General features: G+C 40.2%; 1 protein-coding gene across 12 annotated transcripts in view; it reads left to right on the forward strand.

Annotated features, from left to right (window-relative positions):
• Positions 1-17573, forward strand: part of Gigyf2 (GRB10 interacting GYF protein 2) — a 125218-nt gene that overhangs the window by 86873 nt on the left and 20772 nt on the right. For all 12 annotated transcript variants that reach the window (XR_013043955.1, XR_013043956.1, XR_013043957.1 and 9 more), the window contains 7 exons: positions 648-817; positions 2938-3029; positions 4173-4280; positions 5747-5847; positions 8096-8196; positions 9959-10120; positions 13991-14149. Coding sequence is in view for 9 of the 12 variants with exons in the window: in XM_016002736.3 (XP_015858222.3) it covers positions 648-817; positions 2938-3029; positions 4173-4280; positions 5747-5847; positions 8096-8196; positions 9959-10120; positions 13991-14149 (893 nt within the window). In the remaining 3 variants the exon portion in view is untranslated. The remainder of the gene's footprint in view (positions 1-647; positions 818-2937; positions 3030-4172; positions 4281-5746; positions 5848-8095; positions 8197-9958; positions 10121-13990; positions 14150-17573) is intronic.

Consider the following 17573-nt stretch of genomic DNA (forward strand, 5'->3'; position numbering starts at 1 on the left):
ACATTTAAAAAAAACATTTTTAGTGCCTAGAAAATATTGAATTAGTCTATATATTCTGTAAAATTTTGTTTTTAAAGTACTCCATTAAAGAATGCTATTTTTTTCTCAAGGCCAGATTTAGTCTGGTTGCATAAATAAATTGTAATTTGCCTTAGTTCAGTTGGTTATTGCTTGTATTTTATATTTTTATCCCATAATCACTAATCTCCAGCAGAACATAACAAAAATTGGAGAATATGTTTAGCACTGAACATTTATATTCTCTACACTGCAGTGATGCAAAGCCAGCAAGTATTTACCAGCTCTTGTGTGTATCTAACTTTTCTGTGAGTAGTGTAGAGGGCGAGACAGTTGTGCTGCTTATAGTCATTAAAGCATTGATGACAATTTAGAATGTGTGAAAGTAGAGCTTGCTCAGAGATGAAGCTCAGCAGCAGAGCGCTTGCTGAGAATGAGCAAAGTCCTGGCTCTTAGTTCCAGGCTCTTGAAATAGACAAAACAGTGTATTTCAAAATGTATCTGTGTTGTATCTAATAAAAAACTATTTGTAGTAAGCTAAGATACTATAAAAGTTGGTGTGAACATGAGACCCAGGGAATGTATTTCATTTTTGAGCCTGATAAGATTCTTACTGCCCTTGTGTTTAGGTCCCTTTAACAATCAGGAGATGGCTGAATGGTTTCAGGCGGGCTATTTTACTATGTCTTTGCTTGTGAAGAGAGCATGTGATGAAAGCTTCCAGCCTCTTGGTGATATCATGAAAATGTGGGGAAGGGTTCCTTTTTCTCCAGGCCCTGCTCCTCCTCCTCCTCATATGGTGAGTATCTTCCTGCTGGCCTGGGATGCACAATAGACACAGGAGTACTTGTTTCCCTTTGAGTGACAACCCAGGATGGCAATAAAGTAGGAAAGAAGAGTAGTTTCTCGTTTTCCTTTCTCTTGTTGAGATGATGTCTTGCAGTATGACTGGTCGGCCTGGAACTTGCTCTGCAGACCAGGTTGGCCTAAAACTTGTAGTAGTTCTCCTGGTCCTACTGAGTTGTCAGGATTATAGGCATATACCCAACCCAATAGTTTCATAGAATGAAATTGAAATGGTAAAGGACATTTTTGAATGGGAGAGTTATATCCTGAACAGTAATGATTCTTTCAAAACTTATTGTGTATTTGTGTGCATGCATTGATACATCTATCAGTGGTTTTCTATTCAATAAAGAAGGAGACCAGTATCTTACCCTGATCTAACTACTAGGTCCTTCATGGTCTGGCTCCTTCTCTTTCAAAGCTCATGTGAAAGCTTTTATCTACTGTGTTTCAATGTGGTTGGCCTCTGTGAATTCCTTATTATCATTACTTAGAATGCACATTTTCCTTTCACCTTCAGCTCCATCTTATTTTCTGGCTAATACAATTTCTTAAATTTGAGGTTTATCCTAAAATAAGTGCCACTAGTGTGTTAGGATATTTTGAGGGCCTAAACCTTTAGCTGGGAAATAGTTTCTCTTAAGGCTGGCCTTTCTCAATAGAGTTGCTGTTGGAGGTCTCTAGGTGTGTATTTATCTAGGCTTTATGTGTCTTAAGTTGGAGCGAATAGTGGCTCCCATTGATAAAAATGATCATATTTAATTTAGTGTGAGTACTAGATTTCTACAGTAACCCATCATTGACTTATTCAACTATACTGAGGGCTGCTGGTCACGCTTTCATGGTAGGTTTTTGAGAGGTGATGATGAAGGGATACAGCCTCTGTCATTCAAGGATTATGTGTGCTGGCTCACTGACCATCCATGATTCATACATCATGTTGAAGGATTGTTTTCTTTTAAATCCTAAGAACAATTATAGTGTGTCATTACTTACTGGTTTAATTTACATGGCAAGTTTGAGCCTTATTTTCTGTCTTGAAGTTGAGATGTATCTTTCCTGTGTCAGGGGCTAAAAGTTGCTCACTTGGTTCTTGGCAGGACTCCTTGTCTGTTTTCCCAACATAATCTGTTGGGAGTCACAATCTGTACCTATTCAGTTGAGGCTGTACCTAAACCTCAGTCTGTACCCATTCAACAGGATACTTTTGGGAAGCTCTGCTTCCTTGTTAGCTGCTAAGACCTTTGCCTCAAGTAGCACTGAAAAGAGAGCTGACCTTCATGAGCAGTGTTCTTAAAACCCAGGTTTTCATGTCAAGTGTTGACTAGTGTCTAATTCCTGGTGTCTCTGAATTTAGGATGCTTCCTGCCCTAACACATTGTATATCAGATGTTCTATTTCAAACTATAATCTGTATGTAAGAAAGATACAAATTCATACATGAATTTCAGTCTACAAAATTTCAGCCATTTAACTGGGATTATTTTGAAATATAAAGAAAATATTATTGCTGCCTGTGTTTTCCAACTTATTGTATATTAATAATAGAAATAACTAATTTGAAGGAATAGTTCTGAGGGTTTTTTTTTTTTTCCTTCCTATTTTCAACATTTTAAGGATATTTGTACCCTAGCTTTATGAACTGATCATGTGCTACTGTGAAATTTCTTACCATCCCATCAACTGTTAGGTCATTTTATGCTCTTTTTCTTAACATCCTAATTCTCTGATTTCTATATGATCTTTAAAACAAGCCACCAAGATTTGGAGTGCTGAGTAATTTCTCAGTTACAATAACAGCTCTATAGAACACTGTTTATCATTCAGCTTGAAGTAGTGGAGGACCGTGATGAATAAGGACCCTTTGTGGCTCATGCTGGAAAACCGCTTTATTCCACTAGGTGGCATTGTTTAGTTTTTAAAGATGATGGGATTTTTAGTTAAGTGTTTGAAGGGCAGAAGGTGGGAGTAGGAAATCCAGGTGTTGGATTTACTGTGCTGTGTTAGGTTTATATGCTCAGGGACGTGACACTGGCCCATTGCTGTTTATTTCATGGTGCTTCTTTCTCTCAGGGAGAATTGGACCAGGAACGCCTGACCAGACAGCAGGAACTCAATGCCTTATACCAGATGCAGCACCTCCAGTACCAGCAGTTCTTAATACAGTAAGAGCAGTGATGCAGTAGGATGCCCTGCAGCACCAGAGGAGCCTGAGATAGAATCTGCTCCCAAGTCTCACCTTTTATAGTGAGAACTCAAGGCTTCTGTGATACTTGAGTAGCCTACTAGTGACATGTATACCAGTCCATCCGAATTTTAGTCTTACCCTTTTAAATGCTAGAAGATTGCAGAAAATGACATCTAATTATGATTCTCAGGGTCTTTAGTTACTGAGGAAAGAGCTAACAAATTTTTTTTAGAACTAAGTACTTTCTGAGGGACACAAAGAAAAAACATAGAGGAGAAGTTGGGAAGAAGTTAAAATTTACACTGTTAGGAATGGTGTAGAATGATGACCGTTCACTCTAGTTGTTAATCAGTCACCCCTTATTTTGTTGTTATTTAGATAGGATTTAGCTATGTAGCCCTGACTGCTCTAAACTCATGTTCTGCAGCCTTAGTCACATGAACACTGGGCTCAGGGGAAAGGATGTCACCTGTGTGCTGGTATATGGGTTGGCACTGTCCTGCCCTGATGGCCTGCTGCCTGCTTGAAGCAGAATATTCTTGGATCACTGACTTACCTGTTTTTAGATTCTCTAAAATCTAAAAACTACTTACTACTGCTAAATCACAGAGGGGTTGCTGCTGCAAACCTGTAGAGATTTACTATTGGAATGTTCAGAGCTAGTGGAAAATATTAGCTAAAAATTTCCAAGCTAAAACATAAAATTTGAGATTTTGTAGAAGTGATTTGATTTTGCAGAATTCTTCATTTGGAAATAGGTGTCAGATTTGCTTATTGTCGCTGACAATTTGGGAAAGGACCAGTACTGATCACCTTGTGGGTGTTTGCCAGTGTTTTACATTATGTGATATGTGGTATGCAGATAGCACACATGTCATTTGTTTCATATGTATATGTACACATATATGTGTCTGTTCTTCAGAAACTTCATCTGTGAGTTCTCTCTGGAGTGAATTATAAAATTTCTTGTGACTATTAGCACATAAAATTGTAAAATATATTTGATTGTTATTTCTAATTGTGGTTTGGGGAGGAGATGAGTTGGATTTTGTCTTCCAGTCTTTAATCATGTGAATTACATATGGGTAGATAGGTTATACTTCTTTTTTCACTTTTAAAGACAACAGTATGCACAGGTTTTGGCTCAACAGCAGAAAGCAGCTTTGTCATCTCAGCAGCAGCAGCAGCTGGCTGTTCTTCTCCAGCAGTTCCAAGCTCTGAAGATGAGGTTGGTGGTCATTCCATTTGTCACATTGTGTGTGTGTGTGTGTGTGTGTGTGTGTGTGTGTGTGTGTGTGTGTGTGTGTGTGTGAGAGAGAGAGAGAGAGAGAGAGAGAGAGAGAGAGAGAGAGAGAGGAGAGAGGAGAGAAAGAGAGAATATTAAGGAGAATAAAGAAAGGTTGATACAGTTTATGAGTTTCAAGATCGTAATATTCCTACAAAACTTGTCTTCATGGTATATATAAAAATAGTGTGACTTGACGGTCATTTAGCTAGAGGGCTTTACATATGTAAAAAGCATTTACATATAAAGTATACACCTTTTCTTGAGTCATCTAAGAGTGATGATAACACTTGGGGACCTGTAACAAAAGACCATAGCCTGGGATTTTATTTTCACTTTACCCATGATATCTGAAAAAAAAGACTGATTGCCGGGTGGCGGTGGTGCATGCCTTTAATCCCAGCACTCGGGAGGCAGGTGGATCTTTGTGAGTTCGAGCCCAGCCTGGGCTACAAAGTGAGATCTAGGACAGGCTCCAAAGCTACACAGAGAAATCCTATCTCAAAAGGAAAAAAAAAAAGATTGGTAGGTCACACAGGGTCATGATTTACTGCATTCCCAAACTACTAAGGCAAGTCTGTGGACAAAGCAATTATGAAAGCATTCTTCAATTCCTTCCACTTCAGATTTTCATTCTGGATATTTGTCTCAGCTCCTGAAGTTGTATCAGCAGTTGCTGTTTAAAAGTTGTACTGTCTGTCTTAATCAGAGTACTTCATATTTCTCATGTGAGCTTAGCCCATCCTGTTGAGACAAGCAGGTTAACAGTCAGGTCTCTATTTTTAATTTTTTGTTTACTGGTTTTTCAAGATATGGTTTCTCTGTGTAGCCCTGGCTCTTCTGGAACTCTTTCTGTAGACCAGGCTAGCCTCAAACTCAGAGGTCTGCCTGCCTCTGCTTCCCAAGTGCTAGAATTAAAGGCATGTGTCACTATACCTGGCTTGTTCTCTATTTTAAAGTAAGTAAACTATACTCTTGAGATACTGAGAGCTTGATTAACCATAGAGACAGAAGTGAAATGAAGTTCTTGGGTGTTGTTATTGTTTTAAGACAGAGTCTCACTATATAGACCAGGCTAACACAGAGATCTGCTTGTCTTCTAAGAGCTTGGATTGAAGGCATGTACCACCACACCCAGCTTTCATCATTTTAAAATAGTGCTTAATACTAGCTAAGCAGAAGCAGATAGATCTCTGTGAATTTGAGGTCAACCTGGTCTATAGAGTGAGTTCCAGGTCGTCCAGGGCTATATAGTGGGACGCTATCTCAGAAAAACAAACCAAGGTAACAACAGAACAATGGTGTTTCCTAGCCAGATAACCCAGAAACCTACTAATACTCTAGAAATCCCTTTTTATCTTATTTTCCAAGTGACAGGAACACATTGACTTTTTATTTCCCTTTTGCAGAATATCTGACCAGAACATCATTCCCTCAGTAACTAGGTCTGTGTCAGTCCCGGATACTGGCTCTATCTGGGAGCTTCAACCAGCAACCTCACAGCCCGCAGGTAAAAATTTAGCTTTGTTTATAGTACAACTTAAGGGATTTAGAATGTAATAGTTATCTATAGTTAATTTTTTTAATGTCATAGATGTAGTGATCCATTCTTATTGATTTTTAAGAAGCTCCGTATGTTGTAGATCCACAAAAGGGTCTGTAGGAAGTATTTAGTTGTAAATTGTTTGAATTGTAGGTCATGTTTGTGTTGCTCTAACTAATGTAGGTTGTTTGGTTTTGCTCTGTGGTGCTGCCACAGTCTCCAGACCCTTCTGTGCCAGGCCAGGGCTGGGCCACTTTTCCACATCTCCAGCCCTGAAAAAGATTTTGTTTTTGGTGTCTCTGCTGGAGTGTGTGTGGGTTTGTGTCTGGAAATAAAACTAAGTAATAATGTTCTCTCTTTTGCAGTTAAAGATGAATAACACTAACCTTGCAGGTGTTGCCGGATTTTAGCCTGAGAAATACCCACTTTAAAGGAGTGTCTTCACTTGTTCTGTGATATTTTGTGTGTCAAATTAGGAAACTTGGGAGTTGGGATTTCTAAAATCTTGATAGTTGATAATTGATGGATTAAGCTCATTTTTGTTACTGAGGTATAATACCCACAGAAGTGGAAAGTTTGACTAACCAATAGCCCTTATAGGAGAGAGCAGTTGGCTGCTAAACTCTTAGGAACCACGAACTTTGACAGTTTTTTGTTTTGTTTTTAAGAGTTGGTGAGCCATTAAAGTGATAGTTCTAGAATTGACCCTTTGGAGTATGGTGGTAGAGGGCCTAGTATCTCCTTTCTGAAACCTTCCCAAAGAAGAGATTAGAGCAAAACTTTGCTACTGCATATACATTATTCTTTTTAAATTATTATTTATTTATTTGTATGTATATGTTTGTGTATGGTGTGTGTCTGTGTATGTGGGCACAGGTGCCACAGTACACTCACAGAGGTGAGGACAACTTGTGCCTGTTGGTTCTCTACTGCTTTGTGTGCACTGGGGTCAAACTCTTGTCATCAGGCCTGATGACAAGGGCCTTTTACCCACTGAGTCACCTTGCCAGCTGACATTATTCTTTCTTTAGTATTCATTTATACTTAGGATTTTAAAATAGTCTTCAATGTTTTGGAGCTTCTAAGTATCTCAAACAGTTTACATGCAATCAAGTTCTTTTAAATACTCCATTGGTTTTATACATACAATATTTAATTTGCACAGATATATTGTAATAGATATGCAGAAAAGTAATGTGTGGGGTTATAAGTTCAGTGGTAAAATACTTGTCTAGCATTTACAACACTGTTAAATCCCTAGTATTACAAAAAGGAAAATAGAGAATTAGTGTCAACAAACTTAAACTTAACTAACAATAAAATAATTGATTCAGAAGCCTTTATTTTATTGTGTTTTATTTTTCATTGAGACAAGGTTTCATGGAGCCTTGATTTAATATGTATCCAAGGCTGACCTTGAACTTAGGATCCTCCTGAGAGCTCTACTTCCAGAGTGCTGATATTATAGAAATGTATCACCATGTTTGGCCTGAAAACTCTTATATTTACTTCTGCATCTGGCCGTGTGGTTTGTTTGCCAGATGTAGAAGTAAATATAAGGGATTCCGAGCCAGGACCAAATGTAGTTTGTAAGACCTGCCCAGTCTCTCTAAAGAGATGTAACTTACATTACAACCCTGAGACGAGCAGCTGAGTAACATTTGGTACATACATATATCGTGTGCAGCCACCTGGTTCTCTGCTTGGTGTGCAGTAAGAAAGTCTATGGCTACTGGAGATCTCTCCGCTGTGAAATTTGGAATCACCGTGTTGTCACATTCTTGCCATATTCCTTTCGAAGTTTTAAAATTAGTTCATCTGTAAAGATGAGGGACATATCAGGTACTTGTATGGAGCATTACAAGGATGAAATTGGTTCCTCAGTAAATGTCTCATACTCCCTTACCTTCATGACGTATTGAAGAGTATTGATGAGAATCTGCTGGCTTGGTTTCTTCTAAAGCAAAACAGCTAGGCACATGGTGGCACACACTTTTAATCTCAGCATTTAGGAGACTGAGGCAGGATGAACTCACATTCAAGGCTGTTTTGGAGTGTATAGCAAGACAGCCCACACACTCCTCCCAAAGGCAGAACAATTTTCTGTGATGGAGCACATTTCAGGTTCAGGGAGCAGTTCATCATTATGCCTGTGGGTATGTGACTGTGCAGGCTACACTCTTGGATCTTTCTCAATGTTGTCTTTGTTTTGCAGTTTGGGAAGGTGGTAGTGTATGGGATCTTCCCCTGGACACCACAACACCAGGCCCTTCCCTGGAACAGCTTCAGCAGCTAGAGAAAGCCAAAGCTGCAAAGGTCTGAAACTTGCTCTTCACATCTGTGTACCTTCCAGCTGTAGGATGCAAGGCTTTGTTTGTGTCTTTCTTTTCCTATAGCTGCCTAGTTTCTTTTTAGTTTACCTCTACTTAGTTGGGATAAGTGCATTTGTATTCTATCTATTTTGTGTCCTTTTCTCCCCCAAAAAACTAAAGACCTCAATTAAAATTGGTTAGTATTAAGTTACTTAATAATGATCATGGTCATATGTGTAATTTACTTGCATTATTCATGTTATGCTTATTTGTCATGAATACTGTTAGAAAGTATCTGCTGCATTGTTAGATTTTTGATCTGTGACTTGCATTCCTACATTGAATCTTTATAATTACTTCCTGGTATCCTGGAGCATGAATCTGAAATGTTCAGCATGATCATTAGATCCTAGAGGAGCTAACAGTCCTGAATTTTGGTTTAGAACTTGCCAAAAGAGGATGTCTATACCAGAGCATGGTATGATTCTAATGTTTCCTTGATTCTCGCACCCAAGGAGAATCACACTTAATGCATCTTATAGAGAGTGTGAAAAGGTCCATGATAAAAGCTATCTCCATAAATGAGTGAGGGAGTGTAGATCTTTACAGTTGTTGAGTTTAGTATCCCCTACTTCCTCATTGCTTTCTGCTAGGGACATGTAGGTAAGAATAAGGTTTTTAAAAGTAGTTTATCAGTCCTTTCTCTGGTGGGTAGGGAGATAGAGACAAGTGGCAGTTACACTTACAGAGTGGTCAAGAGTATATGGGCTACTACCCAGCTTACAGGGTGGTGACACTTGATAGTCAACAATTCCTAAGTTACTTTGCACTTCAAGGTTAGTAGTTTTGTTTGTGATATGATCTCACTATTGTAATCCTGACTGTATTAGAAGTTACTTTGTAGACCAAATTGGCCTCAAACTTGAGATGGTCCTACTGCCTCTGTTTCCCAAATACTGGGATTATAGGCATGTGCCCCCATGCCTCAGCATGGGTTTTCAGATATAAAAATTAAATTGCATTTAGAGGAATAGTCCTGCCTAGATAGAATTGAGAACATTTAGGAATCAGTAAACAGTAAAGTAATTTCACTTGACTTGGAGCCAGAGTACAGTCTGAGGAATAAGATGAGCAGGGCCATCATGAGTTCCTTGCACATTTCATGATAGAATTTATTTTCGTTGCAAGGAATGCTGTCAGATAAGCCTGGCTCCCATTACTGACTAGGTTCTGAGCCAAGGAATGCAGGTAGAGACAGAGTTTGGGGTGGGAGGGTTGGGTAAGACTTAGAATGTAGGTGAGAAAAGAGAAGGCCTGCAGTGTGGTTGACAATGGGTGAGGTTAGTAAGCCTTGCGTTCATTCCTAGCAGCCATGCTGGTAGTTGTTGAAACCTTATAGTCACACTGTTAGAGCCCATTCGGAAGTGTTCTGTAGAGACGAGTAAAGAAATACCATACATACACTTCAGGACACTTCTCATGTTGTCCACTTGTATCCCACATCTTAGAGATATGCTGTAAAGTTGTGTTGAGGGCAGAGGTGGCCAAAGTGGGAGGAACATGCATGTAGTTTAGAAGAGCAGGAAAGTGATTACTGTGCCATGTTGGATCTTAGAGTTCCTCCAGGGTTTTATCTACCCATTGCAGCACAGCATGGTGCTGCTAAGTGAATGGCAGCACCTGCACCTCTCACCCGAAATGACTGAATGCTCTGGATACCCCTATGCTTGCGGTCAAATCAGTGGACATTCTCTTTCACCATCCAGTTAGAGCAGGAGAGAAGAGAGGCAGAAATGAGGGCAAAAAGGGAAGAGGAGGAGCGGAAGAGGCAAGAAGAGCTCCGGAGACAGCAGGAGGAAATTCTTCGGAGGCAGCAGGAGGAAGAAAGGAAAAGACGGGAAGAAGAGGAGCTGGCTAGAAGGAAGCAGGTATGTCTCTGGGAGCTCTGCACACAGAAGAGAAGCTTTTGGTGATGTTCTCCCTTCCGTATAAAGAGGAATGGGGAGAGAAAGCTATAACAATTTAGGATTAGAAAACTCACTCACCTTCAGAAAGAACTTGTTTTCTCTCAGTGTCCACCAAAGGGCTAATCTTCAGGCTTTTAACTTTGGATAATTTACTCATAACCTAATTAGATTTCAGACATTCTGGTCTTACAGGTAAAAACATAAAGTAATTTGGTGCACAGCATTCCTTTTGTTTGTAAAGTCAAATGTGCTTTAAAAAAAAAAAAAAACCCTTTCATAACATACATAAATTTTTTTTTTTTTTTTTTTTCCCCTGAGACAGGGTTTCTCTGTGTAGCTTTGCGCCTTTCCTGGAACTCACTTGGTAGCCCAGGCTGGCCTCGAACTCACAGAGATCCTCCTGGCTCTGCCTCCATACATATAAAATTTTAAGTGTGCAGTCTTTATGTTTTTACTGTTGTGATTCCTCACCGCCGTCCAGTTACAGGATAGCCTCATCTTCCCAAACTGAACAGTCTTCATCCATGAAACAGTGATTCCCATTTCTTTTTCCCTGCTATCTGCATTCTTCTTTCTGTCTCTGTGATTTTGACTACTCTGGGTACTTCATGTAGTCAAGCAATATTTGTCCTTTGATGACTGACTTAAATTTATTTAAGTCATTGTTATAGCATGTGGTCAGCATTTCTTCCTCAAGGCTACATAAATTTCTGTTATGTGTAGATAGCACATTTGATTTACCTGTACACAGACGTTTGGAGGACTTCCATATGTATATTTTGGATGTATAAATAATATTGCTGTAAACATGAGTGTACAGATAACTCATTACTTTCAACTCTGCATATACTAGAAGTATGTTTGCCACATTATACATGAATTCTGTTTCAAAATTTTCATGTGCCCACTTGCAATGCATAAGGATTTGAGTATCTTTTTGCCTTTCCCAACACTTTTTATTTCTGTTTGTTTGTTTGTTTGTTTTTTACGGGGATATTTTTGGGAGGTATTATAGTATTTCATTAGGGTTTTGATTTACATTTCCCAAGTAATAGTGACATTGAGCATCTTTCTATGTGCTCAGTCATTCAGATAACTTGGAAAAGAATATATTTGTCTGTCTTTCACTAAAGACCTCTGCCCTCCAGTTCATTTTAATAAACCTTTTCAGCTACCTGTTGGTGATTTCAAAAGCAGGGAAGAAAAACCCTCTATACATAGAACTGTGTAGTTATCCCTTGATATATCTTCAGCAGTTTGGTTGTGGGACCTCTTACAAACATGAAATGCACAGATGTTCGAGTCTCTCTGCTAACTGTGTGTACACAAGCTGGGTCAGGCCCTCGGTATCCCTTGTCTAGATGACTTACTAATCTGCACAGTGTAACTGCCGTGGCGAGTCGTGCTTTCCCACCAGGGATCAGTGACCCAGTACAGATTTATTTTTTGTTTCTCAGATATTTCCAGTCTTTGATTGAACTACTAGTAGATAACAAAAAACCAGTCATGTAATTATGTAAGAAATATGTCATTTGTACTTAGTGTTTTATAACCTAACTTTTGACATTAATGAATTATGTCATCATTCCATGCCAAGTATTACTTATATGCACAGATCTACATCATCACACTTACTGGCTGTACAAAATTTTGCTTTCTGAATTTATAGTTTAGCTAGACAACTATTGTTGGATATGAGACTTATTCTCAAGGTTTTACTGTTTCTTAGGTTGTCAGAAAGTTTTTGTAAAGCCTTTATTTTTATCCAGTAAGGTTTACTAGTTTTTCATGGTGTTTTTGCCGTTTCATTTTGAGGAATTTATTGTTGTTAACTTGCTTGGTCTGTTTTTCTGGTGGAGTTTTTATAGACCTTAATGGAAGACTCCCCTTAGGTGGTCCAAAAACGCAGCTTTTAGTCACAAGTTTGTACTTATTTGCTCCAAGATGTTCTCTGTGAAGAACAGAAGGATCTATGATGAGATAAAAACAGATGTCTTAGATAAGAGCACTGGCTGCTTTTCCAGAGGAACCGGGATTTGATTCCAAGCATCCACATGGTGGCTCATAACTTAAGTTGTATGGCAGTGGTTCTCAACCTTCCTGATGCTGTGACCCTTTAATATGGTTCCTCATGTTGTGCCACCAACCATAAAATTATTTTGTTGCTATTTCCTAACTGTAATTTTGCTACTGTTACGAATAGTAATGTAAATATCTGATATGCAGGATATCTGATATGTGACCCCACCCACCAAGGGGTTGCAACCCATAGGTTGAGAACTGCTATTCCAGGGCATTCAATGTCCTGTTTTGCCCTTTGAGGCCATCAGACACACATGTGGCGCACAGACAGATATACATTCAGGTAAAACACCCATACACATAAAAATAAATAAGTCTTTTTAAAAAAGAGGCTATGAATTTGAGAGGGAGTGAGACATGGGGTAAAGGGGGTGATGTAAATATAACACACATATATGAAATTTTTTAATGATTAAAAAAAAGCCAGGTAGGGCTGGAGAGATGGCTCAGGGTTAAGAGCACTGGCTGCTCTGCCAGAGGTCCTGAGTTCAATTCCCAGCAACCACATGGTGTCTCACAACCATCCGTAATGAGATCTGGCGCCCTCTTCTGGCACACAGGAATACATGCAGATAGGAAATTACATAATAAGTAAACAAACAAACAAACAAACAAACCTTTAAAAAAAGCCAGGCAGTAGTGGCATAAGCCTTTAATCCCAACACTTGGGAGGCAGGGAGACAGATCTCTGAGTTTGAGGCCAGCCTGGTCTACACAGAGAAGCCCTGTCTCGGGTCAGGGTGGAGGGTGGGTTAAAAAAGAAATGCATTTAATTCTGCAGTACTCAGTGTTCCCTACATGATCTGTGTTGTTCTTATTGGTGAGATTTTTATCCTTCAGAAGATGTTCTGGGATGCATGACTTTTCTTACTTCATTAGATTTTGGTGTTTTTGTAGATTTGGCTTCTTTATCCTCTATATTTTTAGTTGATTAAAAAATAAGGACTAGGGGGCAGGAGAGATGGCTCAGAGGTTAAGAGCACTGGCTTTTCTTCAGGGGGTCCTGAGTTCAATTCCCAGCAACCACATGGTGGCTCTCAACCATCTGTAATGAGATCTAGTGCCCTCTTCTGGCCTGAAGGCATACTTTGCAGGCAGAGCACCTTGTACATAATAAATAAATCTTTTTTTTTTAAAAAAAAAAAAGGACTAAAAAGCACCAACAGAGAAAGCAATGCCTGCGTTCCAGTATCCTCTCTAGTATCAGTAGTGAACATGTGACTTGTATCCAAGCCAGGATAGACAACTGTTTTACAGTATACTAGTATTTTAAATAGTTAGCTTTTTGTTCATTTTATTTCTTTTGGAGACAGGGTCTCACCATGTAGATCAGGCTGGCCTTAGAACTATGGAGATCTTACTGCCTCTATATCTGAGTGCTAGGATTCAAGGCCTGCAACACCATATCCAGCTTTTTTTTTTTTTTTTTTTTTAATCTGCACCACCACCCCCACCACCCCCACCAAGACAGGGTTTCTCTGTGTATCCTTGGCTGTCCTGGAACTTGTTCTGTAGACCAGGCTGGCCTCAAACTTAGAGATGTGCCTCCTGATTGCCGGGATTAAAGGTGTGCGCCACCACCGCCCAGCTTGTTTTTATCATAATGTACCCACCTCTCACTTGACATGGTACTTTCCACTCCAGACCCTGTTCTGTACTTAGAGAAACTTAGTAGCTCATCACCTCTTCCTCTTCAAATTCTGACAAGCCAGCTTCACACACACTCTGCCCACTTGCTGTTTTCTTTAGGAGGAGGCTCTGCGGCGCCAGCGGGAGCAAGAGATTGCGCTAAGGCGACAGCGAGAAGAGGAGGAAAGGCAGCAGCAGGAAGAAGCACTTAGAAGATTGGAGGAGAGGAGGAGAGAGGAGGAAGAAAGGCGGAAGCAGGAAGAACTGCTACGCAAGCAGGTGGCCAGACACTTCCTGTGTTGAGGGGTTTGAAGCTGGGAGTGTGTAATAGGGCTGGAAGGCGGCTCCTCCGAGGGGGTCTCAGCTTCCTGACGGTTCCCAAGAGAAACCTAAGTACTCTGAGGCTTGTTACTTCCCTCTGTATTCTTTATCTCTTCAAATGAAAACTTGTTTTCTGAGGGAAACAGAAACCTGTCTTTCTAATTTTCTTCATCTCTGTGGTAAAAGCACAAAAGCTGTGGGATTTTAAAAATTTATTCCTTATTTTTGAGGTGTGTGGGGGGTCCTCACTATGTAGCCCTCTCTGTCTTGGAACTCACTCTGTAGATTAGACTACCTCCAGTCTCACAGAGATCTGCCCACCTCTGCTTCCCAAGTGCTGAGATTAAAGGTATGCAACACCATTAAAAAAATTAAATAAGGGGCTGGAGAGATGGCTCAGAGGTTAAGAACACTGACTGCTCTTCCAGAGGTCCTGAGTTCAATTCCCAGCACCCACATGGTGGCTCACAACCATTTGTAATGAGATCTGGTGCCCTCTTCTGGCCTGTAGTCATACATGCTGTATACATAATAAATAAATAAATCTTTAAAAAAAATTAAATAAAATCCATAATAGGATGGATTTTAGGCTTTCTCTGTTCGCTTTTTTGGTGACATGCTTGAAAACACTTAGGTTTCCCCAATAATTTAATGTTTTAGCTCTCTTAGATATGTAATCTTTATATTCTGAAAACAAATAGTTTGTTAAATACATGTTTTACATATATGTTCCCTTAGACTCTGGCTTGCCTATTTCCTTTGTCCTTAGTAGTATCTTTTTTTTAAATTTTAGAATTTTGTAATTTTTTGAGAATTTCATATATGAGTATACTTTATTTACATTATTTCCACCCCTGCCTGTCTCCCTCCAACTTCTTCCTTTCCTCTATTCAGCCCTCTTGAATTCATGACCTCTTGTTATATATACATGTATACGCACGCACCCTCCTGAGTCCACCTGTTGCCCACAGATAAATTTGTTAGGGCTGACCACTTAGAATTGGGAAGCCTATCAGGGGGCTTGTCCCTGCAGAAAAATGATTCTCCCTCCCTTAGAAGCCATTGACTGTATGTAGCTCTTCATATAGAGGTGAGACTGTGTGAAATTTTTATTTATGTTGGTATATTGACTGATGTGGTCTTTTCAAGTCAACCATACTGTTGATGGGCACAGCATCAGTGCCAAATCTTCAAGACACTTTCTTGCAGCAGCTGTCTTGATTCTTTGGTTCTCATGATTCTCCATGATGTTCCTGAGCCTTAGTTGCAGGAGTTGTGTGGCAGATGTGTGATGTGAGTACAAGGAACATGTGTACCACCAAACAAATATGGAGGTCAGAGGAAAACTTCCTAGGCATTGGTTCTCTCTTTCCATCATGGGTTCCAGGGATCAAACTCAGGCTGTCAGCTTTGCGTGGCTGGTGCTTTTACCTGCTGAGCCATCTTGGCTTCCTGGAGTTGGATAATTTTAATCTTTTCCTTATGTTCGGAGAACATAGCCTCTGAGTTCTCCATGGTGGTGTATCTTGGTGCACATCCCATATATATTTGCAGACTGTCTGCTCCTCAGCAATTTCTGTGAATATCAAGATGATTAATACATTCAGATATTTTCCTTACTTGTGTCTAGTTTTGTCACTTGCTAAGAGAGCCGTGCTAAGATTTTATTGTTCATTTCTCTCTTTAGTTTTTTCCTTCTTGTATTTTTAATTCTGTTACTGGTTGCATACAAATCTACTATTGTTCTGTCCTAAGATCTTGTTTGTAAGTTTAGTGGGTAGGTTCACTTGCCCTTAATGGAATGTTTGTGAGGACTACACTGGAACAGTGAGGGGAAAGGAGACACAGCATAAACTACCCAGATAGCAAAGCAGCTCTGTTGGTTACAGATACTGAGCCAGATGCCTTCACCTTTTCTGCTGTCTTGATGAGCTTTTTAGTATTTGCAAAATGCTCTTTTAGTCACGTTATGTGTCTTACAGCTCATGAAGGTGATACTGTGCAGCTGCTCCTCAGCTTTAGTATTTGCAGGGTGTGTGTGTGTGTGTGTGTGCGCGCGCGTGTGCGAGTATGTGCGCGCGTGTGTGTGTGTGTGTGTGTGTGTGCGCGCGAGTATGTGCGTGTGAGCGAGTATGTGCGTGTGTGTGTGTGTGTGTGTGTGTGTGCGCGCGCGCGCGCGCGCGCGCGTGTGTGAGTGGGGGGGTGCGGGGGGAGTGGTTCTTTGAATATCTAGTGTTTTTTTGTTTTTTAAATCAGATTGGTTTATTTACTTGTGCATCTGTGTAGTGTGCACATGTGTGGGTACACATACCTGTGCTTGCATGCAAAGGCCAGAAGAGGGTACTGGGTATCCTCCTTTGTCACTTTCTGCCTGTTCCTTTGGGGCAAGTCCATGAAACTGGGCCTTACATTCTCTTGACTACGTTGGAAGCCAGCAAGATCTAGTAATTCCTGTCTCAGTCCCCTTCTGAGCTGGATTATAGGCATGCTGGGACATCTGGCTTTTTATATGGATGTTGGCATCTAAACTTCTTATGACTGAGTAGTAGGTTCTCTTAACAGCTGAGCCGTCTTTCTAGCCCCTTAGTGATTAAAAAAAAAAAAGTATGTGTGCATTTGGGCAGGTGTGTATGCATATGTGCGTGTGCACTCACGCTCAGGGTTCTCTATCATTTTCTGCTCATTCCTTTGAAGCAGGGTCTCACTGAATCTGGAGCTAGGCTGGCAGCCAATAAGCTTCAGCTGTTCTGTCTGCTATCTACACCACTGGTGTTAGAGGCACCACACCCAACTTTTTATGTGGGTGCTAGAGATTTGAACTCAGGTCATTACATGTCCTTACCCACTGAACCACCTCACCTAGCTCTTGTGGGTTTTTGAGGAAACATATAATGAACGTCATGATTAAAAAGCTTATGACTTCTTGCTGCCTTGGAAAGCTTACTTTCGGTAGGCATTCACCTTGCTGAAGGCAGTCTTTGAAGCTGTCTTCCTTAGCACTGGCCTGTCATAGAGCAATTGGACACTCCTCCTCAGTTCTTGCAGCTGCTCCATTTTTGTTCAGTCCTTAGCACTGCCTCCGCTTTGAGGACTCATCTCTTATGTGGTTCCTTCCTTCATCCCTCTTTGCAGATCTGCCTTCTAAATGTACAGCTGTAAGATGAATTGCTAAACGGTCCTATTAATAAAAAAAAACCCAGAGCCAAATATTGGGGTGAAAATTGGGAGATCAGAGAAGCAGAAATGTGCCAGCCATGTTCTTACCGCTAGGAAATCCTCAACCAGAGCTGCTTCCTGTATATTCAACCCTTTCTGTCCCTACCATCTCACTTCCTCTTTCTGCACAGACCTCCAGACCTCTATGGTTAAGTAGTGCTGGGAA

This window comes from Peromyscus maniculatus, chromosome 13, assembly GCF_049852395.1.
Source record: "Peromyscus maniculatus bairdii isolate BWxNUB_F1_BW_parent chromosome 13, HU_Pman_BW_mat_3.1, whole genome shotgun sequence".
Classification (NCBI taxonomy): Eukaryota; Metazoa; Chordata; class Mammalia; order Rodentia; family Cricetidae; genus Peromyscus; species Peromyscus maniculatus.